The 11,274-nt window shown below is 42.7% G+C and overlaps 1 protein-coding gene and 1 long non-coding RNA gene across 6 annotated transcripts in view; one reads left to right on the top strand and one right to left on the bottom strand.

Moving 5' to 3' along the window:
• Positions 1–11,274, bottom strand: part of LOC110838604 (aminopeptidase N) — a 59,039-nt gene that overhangs the window by 19,667 nt on the left and 28,098 nt on the right. For all 5 annotated transcript variants that reach the window (XR_015536191.1, XM_087352929.1, XM_087352930.1 and 2 more), the window contains exons 6-16: positions 9,417–9,761; positions 7,421–7,604; positions 7,129–7,285; positions 6,473–6,558; positions 5,217–5,402; positions 4,309–4,519; positions 2,926–3,209; positions 2,089–2,288; positions 1,602–1,772; positions 929–1,072; positions 699–780 (exon numbers count right to left, since the gene is read on the bottom strand). Coding sequence is in view for 4 of the 5 variants with exons in the window: in XM_087352929.1 (XP_087209055.1) it covers positions 699–780; positions 929–1,072; positions 1,602–1,772; positions 2,089–2,288; positions 2,926–3,209; positions 4,309–4,519; positions 5,217–5,402; positions 6,473–6,558; positions 7,129–7,285; positions 7,421–7,604; positions 9,417–9,761 (2,050 nt within the window). In the remaining variant the exon portion in view is untranslated. The remainder of the gene's footprint in view (positions 1–698; positions 781–928; positions 1,073–1,601; positions 1,773–2,088; positions 2,289–2,925; positions 3,210–4,308; positions 4,520–5,216; positions 5,403–6,472; positions 6,559–7,128; positions 7,286–7,420; positions 7,605–9,416; positions 9,762–11,274) is intronic.
• On the top strand, positions 338–1,466 carry LOC147873089 (uncharacterized). Its single transcript, XR_015536194.1, has 2 exons — positions 338–409; positions 918–1,466. It is a non-coding gene; the product is annotated as an uncharacterized LOC147873089 (long non-coding RNA).

The following is an 11,274-nucleotide window of genomic DNA, read 5'->3' as shown; positions in this document are numbered from 1 at the left end:
CTATTTTCAAATGATTTTATTTATTTTAAACGAAACAAGTTATTTAAATTGTTTTAATATTATTCTCAATTGTTATATGAAATATAATCAGAGTATTTTTGTGCTGGAATGGGTTTTTTTTAAACTAATTATCATAATTTAGAAGTGTCACGCGTGGCTCTTTGATTCTCGACGCTGGTCGATTGTCGTGTAGATAATCGATGCGGCCGGTCGACTTCCGTCTTCTATTTCCTTGCGCCTTTCCTTTCGTACCCTGTGCGCAAGCGCGCGAAGGGGAATTCGAGCTGGATTAGGAGGGGTGGGTCCGATCTTGAGCATTCACACACGCTCAGTCTCTATCTGACTCAGTTCTATGGTTGAGAAACGCGCAGTGTCTGTTTTTAAGCTGGCATTACGGGCAGTTTCTACCGTGCGTACATACATTTAGTCTTCTATTTGTTTGTTTAAATATCAGCCATGAACGAAGAGGTTGCTCTGGGCCTATTTTTCGTAACAGATTCAAAATTCAGCTTCACGTTACGTAAAAGTGCTTCAAATTTGATGAATTCTTATACTTTGCTTACGTAAGTGAGGAATGGGTTCACATGATACAATGCAGTAGGAACGTTTTGATGGACTCCGATTCCAACACAGTTGCACTTTGCCCTTCTTAGTATACACTTAACTTAAGTTTTTGTTTTAAAAGTCTTAGTACTTACGTATGTGAGGTCAAACTCTGTGCTGAGTCCAGAAATTGCACCGTGAAGAATATCGCCCATGAGATACTCGTCTTTACCATACCTGAAACCGGAAACGATGTTGTTTCGAGAAAGTCACGAGTCCAAAGAAGTGAGGGGGGAGGGGAGGGGAGGGGGGAACATGTGTTATCTTTTGTTATATTCACATGACCTGTCCACGAACACATTTTGTTTTCACAGTTTAGACTTACTTCTCGAAGATCGAGCTCCATTTGTTCTGGATGTAGCGGAAAGCCACTCTGGATGTGAGGTCTCTGGAAGCCATGTTGTCCCACAGTCTGGAAACGTCTTGGAGCCGAATCTCCCCGCCACTCTCAAGAGATTTCTCCAGCAAACTGAAGTTTATGAAACAGACTTTTCTGCTTAGGCGTTTATAGAAACGTTCCCTGAATTTGCCGTGCATGGGATGTTATTGGATTTGGTCAATTTATTAAAATCCTGGCAGATTGCACGGAGAGGCGAATTTCGACAAATGTTTACGTCTGTTATGCATATTTTTTCTCTCCAAAACGCTAAAATAAGCCTGAAAATCCAGTGAATATCACAGAAACATTATTATTTAATTCTTATGTTAATTACGCACTTTATCTAGGACTCAGATAATGCTTGGGCAGATTCGATTACAGTTTCATATTAAATCGCTTAAATTTTAAAACGTCGACGAAATCTCGATGCCTTATTTCTCATTAGTGGTTTTAAGAGCAAAATAAATCGTCATTCAATCATGGATACTGTTTCGGGTCAAAGTTATTTAGGTTTCCCTCTCTGACAAAACGTTCGGTGCTAACGTGTTTGTAACATCGTGGAATTGCTTCTTAGAATGGCCACGCGGCACGTATCAGCGCTGTAAGCATCAGTACTCACGTGACGATTAGCCACTCCTGTCGGGAACACGCGAGGCTCATCAGAAGCACGTCTGACTCGGAGGGTCTGTTCGCCGCCGCCAAGTACCTCTTCAGGACGAAATCCCACTCTTGTGTGCCACCCGTTTTCACAGCTGTGCAGTACACCACACCCCTCACGTCGACACGGACCCTGCAAGTATTCGTCAGTCCTGAGCCCACGAAGTAACTCGTGGCAGTTCTCGACGTAAAAGTTTCGACAGGAAAAATCTAGTGCCTCCTTCTGATAAAAACCCCCCAACAAGAACTTAAATCATACATAAACAGTTCACTTTTACGTCACTATTGAAAGAACACGTTATTTCGCGAACAACAAATTCAGACTTCGGGGGAATGGGACGAACTCTTACGAAGATTAACGAATCTACGGAAAGGAATTATTCCCTTGAACGTCACGCGCGATACGTAAGACATCTCAATTCAGACACCGACTAAGAAATATCGCTTACGGGTTTTCAGTGTCGGGCTTCGAAGAGGTGGTCCACAGCTGAAAGAGGTTCTTCGCCCATCTGACGACCTCGGGGTCGTCCATCTTACTCAACCACGCGAGGATATCTGGGCGTAAAAGAGATTGCAGCTGCGTCTCGGTGGTCGTGGCTTCGAATCCCAGACTTTCCGTCACTGCTGCCAGTGTCTTAAGAATGTATTTCTGGAACGACAAATGTCGCTTATTTATGGATAAATATTTTCACTTCGTAAACATCGAAATGTCTTTCAAAACAGAACGTCGATTATATTCTATAAACAAGGCACTGTCGTTAACCCTTTGAAGCCGGAGATCGTCTGAATATTATTTATGAATTCAGTCCGTACCGCGAAGAAAACACTACACCTCACCATTACGAAAATCAGCTGGTTAACCCTTTGAAGCCGAAGCTCGTCTTCATAATATTTACGAATCCAGACCGTACCGCGAAGAAAACACTACACCTCACCATTACGAAAATCAGCTGGTTAACCCTTTGAAGCCGAAGCTCGTCTTCATAATATTTACGAATCCAGACCGTACCGCGAAGAAAACACTTCACTTAACCATTAGAAGTCGAATCAGGCGGTACCACATAAGATTTAACAAAAGAACATCCCGGTCAAAGCCTTAATACAGAAACAAATCATTTCTTTACCACGTGAACGTGTATCGAACTCTTTTAAGAATAAAGTTAATTAGAAATTTTCGGTAGGTTAATTAGGTTATCACGTGAAAATAGTCCTCCATCTATTTCTGATAAAGTTTCAAAGCATTTCTATCTCGTGGAAACGTTTACTGGGCACTCGACGTCCATTACCTGAAAGCATCCGTACGCCGTGGTCTGACGAAGAACCAGATCCAGGAACTTGAAGTTCTCAAAGGCGGCTGTCCACGGGACATAATGATTTTCCCCGGTTGCGAGGTACTGGGTCATATTGAGAGCAACGTCATAGCCCAAGATTCCCGCCCGGGCGAGGTTCAGGGCGTCGTCTAGGAGTTGAGCTCTGGTAACTGCTGGCAACACGTGACCCGTCGAAGGGTTCAGCAGATGCTCCGCCAGGAGGCCCCAGTTACGAGTGTCGTAGTTCACTCTGTAGTAACCTGAGTCACACGACCACAAATCCTGATTCTTAACGCAAAGAAAATGAAGATCTCACGACGAAAGGGGAGATTGAATTATATGGCATGAACTGGGACGATGATTGTGAATGACGAGAATCTAAGGACATTGACATACGAGGTGCGATCGGAAGGTTTCCAGACTGCGCGTATAAAAACCCGTACACTTATCTCAGGTATTAAATTCATCCATCACCCTCGAAGTAGTTCCCCTGGGAGTGAACACAACGATCCCAGCGCCGCTGCCAAGCCTGGAAGCATCCCTGGAAATCTTTCTTTGTCAGCCTGTCAAGCACCATCTGCGATTCTGCCTGAATCTCTTCTATCGTCTCAAATCTCCTTCCCTTTAGCTGAATTTTCATCTTTGGGAAGAGGAAGAAGTCACACGGAGCTTAGAAAGGAAGTTGGGGTCGGTTCTTGCAAGATCTTTGAGCTCCTCACAAACGAGAAGTCAAGTCGATTCTGCTTCTGGTCCTCAGACAGGATGCGTCGCATGTGGAGTTCTTCCTTTAGAATCAGCTGACAGGTCCCAACAATGTCGCACAAGTCGTTGATGGTACGACGTCGATCTTCGTGACATTTTCGGGCGTTGTGCTCGAAGATGGTCGTCCAGAACGCTCGTCATCATCGACAGAGGTTCGGCCATTTTTAAAACGTGAATGCCACACAAAAGTTTGCGGACTCCCCAAATGCTTGCTTTAGCATTTCATAGGTTTCCGTAGCCGTTTTGGCGAGTCTTTGGCAACAGATTCAGGCAGAATCGCAGATGGTGCTTGACAGGCTGACAAAGAAAGATTTCCAGGGATGCTTCCAGGCTTGGCAGCGGCGCTGGGATCGTTGTGTTCACTCCCAGGGGAACTACTTCGAGGGTGACGGATGAATTTAATACCTGAGATAAGTGTACGGGTTTTTATACGCGCAGTCTGGAAACCTTCCGATCGCACCTCGTAATTGAAGGCAACTACGAGATCCCATCATTTACATGGTGAAACCGAGAGAAACCACGAACAGCGCCCGGAGGTTAAGTTCCGCTGTAACTTATTCTAGTACAAATTATACCAAGTCCAGGACTTAGACTCACCTGTGGCATAAATGTTAAAGAGCACCCAGGTATCGTAGGAATTATTCTTCGTCAGATCATGAACCTCCGTTGTTCGTTCTTTCTTAAGCCATATTCTTGGGAAAGTTCTCCTGCTAGAGTTGGCAGCATCGTTCATTTCATTCTGAGTAACATAGCTCACCGGAATATACCACGTCGTGTCTGATGACGAATTGTCCAACGTGAATCGAGTCTACAACAGAACTCGAAATAATAAATAAATAAATATTTTTTATCAAACCTTTTAAATATCCATTAACATGGCCTCCTTTGATTCCGTGTTTTGGTGTTAAAAAATGGTCACTTAACCTCAAAAAATTGGTTATTTTTAAATTACCCCTAAAAGATGTAAACAGGACTTTGTCAAAATGAATTCTGTTGTCAAATGAACAGACACGAGTTGTCTTAATGTCTCAAATAAATAAATAAGAAAATAAATATTTCTCTTTTTTATAACTCGTTTATAACGAGCACGGTTATAACGATATATCGGCTATTGCGAGCAAACAGATGACGTCATTTGAGAGTTTCTCGGGTATAACGAGCAGTGGTTGAACTGCCTTACGAGGGACTAAGATCCATTATGGATTTTCTCGTTCGTAATATTTCCCCCCCCTGCCGACATCAATTTCTAATCCTTTTAACGATATTTACAGTCGGTTTGGTTCGATTTCCGATCTCATTTATTCACGCTACTCACGAAGAGCACAGTCCTCGTTCCAGTGGTGTATCAGAAATATCCGCACACCCTGAGTGACGGGGGTGCCGAGGGTAGGTATCAGGGCAAATGTATAGAGATCTAATTGGTTACCAATTGCGTGGAGCTTTTTAAAACAATTTTATACTAAACAACAGAGCGCAAAGATTATTTTTGCTCGCCAGTGGCTGACCTGCGAGAGGTTGGCTGATCCATCGTCGTAATCTCGCGTGACAGAGAGAACCGGGTAGCCATCCTGAAGCGTCCAAGTGTCCATCACCTGCCTGACTGTCACATTGTCCGGCAAGGACGACTCTCGGGACACGAGAGTCTCCTCCGTCAGAACTTGCCACAAATCGTTTTCTTCTGCGTTACTGTACTTCCTACGACGAACAATAATAAGACTCGTATTCACATCTAAATAACAAATGAAGCTGACATTCATTAGAGTTAAGAGAAAGTTACATTCGGCGAAGGCTTGCTACCTAACCTAACCTAACCCAACCTAACCTAATCTAACCTAACCTAACCTAATCTAACCTAACCTAATCTAACCTAACCTAAACCAACCTAACCTAATCTAACCTAATCTAACCTAATCTAACCTAATCTAACCTAACCTAACCTAATCTAACCTAACCTAATCTAACCTAACCTAAACTAACCTAACCTAACCTAACCAGCTGAAAAGCTAACCAAGGGCGGAGTCCTGCGCAGGCGCAAGACATCGTCACGTGACACCATTCCTACATACGAAATGCATTGCTGGAAATGGTAAACAGAGGGCGCGACTAGCCGCGCGCGGCTGTTATTTGTATTGCTTTTTATAGGTGCGAAACTCACTGACGTGGCGCGGCTGCCGCGCCAGTGGGTCCCTAGCCTAAAACGGAGGATTTTCCATGGCGGGAATCCCTGACTATTCAAATTATGATCTCTTGTTATTGGTGGATGATTAACCCATCAAACAACTTCTCCTTCGCGAAAAGGATTTTGGTTGGGCGACTCTCTGGGATTTGAACCCAGAAGTGTTTGCATCGCTTTGGCTAATGGCCTCTGCGACTTTTGGGGGGGGGGGGGGTTCCGCTTCAGCTGAAGGTTTCGATGATTCGGGAGGATGGGCAGTGCAACTTTCGAAATATTTGCCTTACGACTGAGGAAAGGCACGGAAGCTAGAGGCGGGATCTTATAACGGTATCGAAATGGATGTCTTTCGGAGGTCCTTGCTACCTCCTTCATCATGGCGATCACCATTTTCTGATTGATGATGGAGGATGGTAAACTTCTACCAGACTACACGGCTCAACAAAGCAAAAGACAGACATTTTCGGACTCACGGCCGCGTAAACCTCAGATTCCACTAAAATTTGGGTTTCGTGATAGGTGAAAATTTTGTTGACCACCTGAGTCACTAGTGAGTTCTGTTCTTGTATTTAAGTTATTAGAGTAAACTTGCCATTTATTTAAGTAGCGTGTTAATCCCTTCCTTAAGACCTCCTCCGTTAGGCTGTTGTTCAGCATTCGTATCAGCGATGCACCTGACAGGAAGGAAAGAGAAAACTGCGTTGACAAGATGGTAAATGTCACCGAAACGTCCACACGGGATCCCTTCAGGTCAGTGACAGTTTTTGTAGAAACTGTTTCTGTCTGCGGAACGAACTTTGTAACACAAAATATTTTAAGAATTCTTTTACTTACGTCGAGAAAGGAAGTTAATTTAATTCCTCACTTGAGAAAGGCTGGATGGCTTACATGAACCGAAGTTGGACTTAGTTTTAAAATATGTCCTTTTGAGTTGATCGCTGATTTTATTAATTCTCACACAGACAAATTCAAAAATTTCTTCTTTAAAGGCCGGGATCTGCGTAAAAAAATTCCTTTAACAATACTTTCTTGCTAATCTTATTGAAGAACAAATCTACCATGTTCAAATTTTCATTTATAACTACGTAATTTGGAAGAATCTTATGATGACAAGTCTTTACCCGTCGCAATGCAACCTCGAATCTCACCAAAAGAAACCTGTAAGTGGTTGACTTACGCAAATATTTCCAAAGTCTGAGCTCAGAACGTGAAACTTATCTACTAACAACTGCAATTATCAATACCTTTACTGTACGATACGTAATCGAATATTTCAGAGATCTGGCTTGGGTTGTCAACCGTCGTGGACACTGGGTGGGTGGATCGGAGGCCGTCTAGAGCCATAGCAGGTTGCTGCTCGTAAACCAGGAACTTGTCTATCATCGCCCAACTTGGTTCTACCTAGATCACACGAGACTATTACAGCACATCATAGTATAATTCACGTATATTACACTACAGTATAGTGCAATGTAGTACAGAACAGTACACAACACAGCACAAGTACAAGAAGTAGAATTGACGACATGTACTCACGTGATCTGACCCCAAGTACTCCATGTACGTGGCGAATCCTTCATTCAACCAAAGATCATTCCACCATTTCATGGTCACCAGGTTGCCGAACCATTGGTGGGCTAATTCGTGCGCCACCACGATGGCCACCCCTTCCTTGGACGACATTGAAGAACTCTTCGAGTCGAACAGCAAGTTCGTCTCCCTGGCAAGCAATTCAGTGTCCTTGAGACGCCTATTCTCCGTGGAGGCTTTGGCAACAGACCGGATTCGTGTTAGCTCAGTCAGTTTACGGACTGGACAACCGGGGTTCGATCCCAGTCAGCGCAAAGGATTTTTCCTGTGGCCTCTGCGTCCATACCGCCTTTAAAACCCGCCCAGTTTCCTGTCCGATGGCTTCCGGGGTCATTTCCCGGTGACGCCGATCACTAACCCCATCTAGTGCCGAAGTTAGTAACGAGTAGGAGCTATAAGCCTCTCCACCAAAGCGCGTACATGGCGTGTATCGGTACAGCTTTAGTATTGTATATCAGAACACGACCACGAAGATTATATTCGGATACAAGAGAGAGGAAGTACAATCATAATGAAGAAAATTGCAGAATGAAAAGTATTATAATTTTTTTATGTATAAGAAATATTATTGGGATTATTAAGTCAATTAAAATAAGTTGGTACAAAAATGCTTAAGCATAGGCGATGTGTCTAGTGCAAACTGAGATTCGAAAATATTTAAATTTAATCTTGAGGAGATCAGTGTTAGCATCCTTAGCTTTCTATGAGTTCAGTTTGACTTAGTCACTGCCTTTCAGAGAAATCAACAAAAGAGTCTTAGAGAAATGCAGATGAGACGTGAAACTGTAGAGAATTTTTTTTTCTGTTAATAGACAGAATCCATCTTTTCGCGATTGACATAAACTCTGTCTAGACTCTGCCTTTCGTACAAAAATACTTCAGAAGACACCACATTTTACCTGATTGAGCCAATTTCGTCAGATCATTTCAGCATCTGCTTTAAGAAATAACCCGTAATAATAATGTTGAACGTCGGACTGAATAATACGAGTGGCTATCGGCTGTATTCCTTTAGGAGGAATTGTTTTATATTTGCTAGTCATGTTTTCTCAGGCGTAAAGTGTTGAATGAGTGGATGTTCCTTAATAATTAATTCGAAAGGATTCCTCTCAATACTTCAGCTTATGCTAACTGGATATGTTAAGTCAACAGTCCTGTGTCCTCCTGAAGATGGCAGTATTCTGGGTTGTTGCGCCGTGTAGCCCGGCAGAAGTTTACCGACGTTTCAGAGGTCATACTGCCTCCGTCATCAGGGCGATCGCCCTAAACTTATACCAGACTACACGACGCAACAACCCAGAAGACTTCAGACTCAAACCCTCAAATCCTACTTTGTCCTCCTGGTTCACGGACTAGCGGGATAGCGGTACTAACATTAGTAGCAAGTTTTAAACTTAACAAGTTCATGTGCAGTTAGAACGCTGGCCTTGTAATCCTGGGGTCTCGGGTTCGATTCCCGGCGGTGCCCGAATTTATAACTTGTGTTGGGCAAGGCCGTGGTCTAGGCAACACGGAGTTTTCCTCCGTGGCATCCCAACAATTACTCCATTCACACACAGAAGAAGGCAATGGCAAACCACTTCTGGATCATCTGCCAAGAACGTATATGAACAGGTCCCATTCCGAGAAAAGGATGGAAGGATCCTGTTCATATGGACCTGTCGTCCGACAGAACACTAAATAAATAATAATACAAAATAAGGGAATATTAAATAATTTTAGAGACGTCTTTAAGGATTACGTATTTGGGAATCGATTTCGAGACCTTTTTAACACTCTCGCTATTAAACACGCAAAATGAAGATGAGAAGTTTTAGATCGATGTTCAACACAAAATATTCATTCACTACCGGGAGGTTAAAAAGTTGTAAGCACATTTTTCCTTTTCTGTACAACTCGACGGATTACAGATGGCGCTGCCTAGTTTCATAGACGAACTCACCTGTAGGTAAGGAGCCCCCAGTTCTCCATTGCCCCCAAGGAGAAGTCTGGTATGGCCGCCATGTGTAGCTTCGGTAGCGGGTAGGGCATTCCGAAGTATTCGCCGTAGAAGTCGAGGACCCTCGGTCCGATGGACGAAGCGTATTGAGCGGTCTGGATCAGCTGCCTTCTGGCGTACACCCTGAACTCGGGGACGGTCGTGTTCCGAGACCTGGGGTTCAGGTAAGTGGCCCCAGTGTCATTTGTCGGAATGAAGTCGGAGCGAGCCACGATAAAGGCCACCAGGTACGTGGACATTTTGGGGGTGATCTCATAGTGATCCCAAACACGACCGGGTTGGCCCTCGCTGAAACGGCAAAGAGACACTTCAGATTGCGGTCTTCCGGATTGTGTCTCTGAAGGTTTCGGAGAGACATTCAGAATCCATCTTCAGGACTGAAGTTTATATTGCTGCAGAATCTTCCGTCGAAATAATCGGTTATACAGTGTTATAGCCCAGAATACCGCATCTACAGAAATAAATGTGGTTTTAATCGACTTTCTTTTGGTTTGGGACCCTCTCGAGAAATATTCAGGTGTTATATTTGAGTTTCATATAAAGGAAGGATTCTTCTAGCTTATGAAGTGTATAATTAAGATCGGTATTTAAATTTTGTCATCCGTATAACAATTCGTAGTGACATGTCAATTTTTTTGTTCGATGGAAAATTGGGAATAATTTATATACGTGGTCATGACCTCGTAATTATGATTTTATTTTGCATTTATTACGGGGGACACGTGGTAAGTACGTGTTTTTGACGTAAATACGTCTATGAGGAAGGGTCATTCTGCAAAAATGTGTTACGAAAAAGTGTTACGAAAGAGTGTTACGAAAAAGTGTTACGAAAGAGTGTTACGAAAAAGTGTTACGAAAGAGTGTTACGAAAAAGTGTTACGAAAAAGTGTTACGAAAGAGTGTTACGAAAGAGTGTTACGAAAGAGTGTTACGAAAGAGTGTTACGAAAGAGTGTTACGAAAGAGTGTTACGAAAGAGTGTTACGAAAGAGTGTTACGAAAGAGTGTTACGAAAGAGTGTTACGAAAGAGTGTTACGAAAGAGTGTTACGAAAGAGTGTTACGAAAGAGTGTTACGAAACAGTGTTACGAAACAGTGTTACGAAAAAGTGTTACGAAAGAGTGTTACGAAAGAGTGTTACGAAAGAGTGTTACGAAAGAGTGTTACGAAAGAGTGTTACGAAAGAGTGTTACGAAAGAGTGTTACGAAAGAGTGTTACGAAACAGTGTTACGAAACAGTGTTACGAAACAGTGTTACGAAAGAGTGTGACGAAAGTGTTACGAAAAAGGGAAACGAAAGAGTGTTACGAAAAAGTGTGACGAAAGAGTGTGACGAAAAAGTGTTACGAAAGTGTTACGAAAAAGGGAAACGAAAAAGTGTGACGAAAAAGTGTTACGAAAGTGTTACGAAAAAGGGAAATGAAAAAGTGTAACTTCATTGTTATGTTACCCAGGAAACGTCATCTGTTTACTCGGCATTGTTGTGTTACATTACAGCCATCAACCTTACCTTACCTTACATTTCATTACATTCAGCTGCCACAGACCCATCTTAAGTGTAAGTAATTCAAGTTAAATAAGCAATGTCTTAATCAAACTTTACTCAATTTTAAAGCATGTATAAAGGAAATATTTAGAATAAAGCCAATATATAAACTTCCTTTCCGTATAGACGTATTTACGTCAAATTCTCCGGAAGCGTCGTTCCACTGCCAATTTTTTTTCCAATATGGCATCTGAACATAACAAACAAGAAGGAACGTTGTTCGTGAGTCTCTACGTCGTACATCTGATTTCCAATC

Source organism: Zootermopsis nevadensis, unplaced genomic scaffold (genome assembly GCF_977971745.1).
Source record: "Zootermopsis nevadensis isolate Lab colony 2312 unplaced genomic scaffold, Znev_1.0 Znev_ptg000021l, whole genome shotgun sequence".
NCBI classification, from domain to species: Eukaryota; Metazoa; Arthropoda; class Insecta; order Blattodea; family Termopsidae; genus Zootermopsis; species Zootermopsis nevadensis.
Note: the sequence above shows the minus strand (reverse complement) of the source record. Positions and strands in the feature narration are given on the sequence as shown.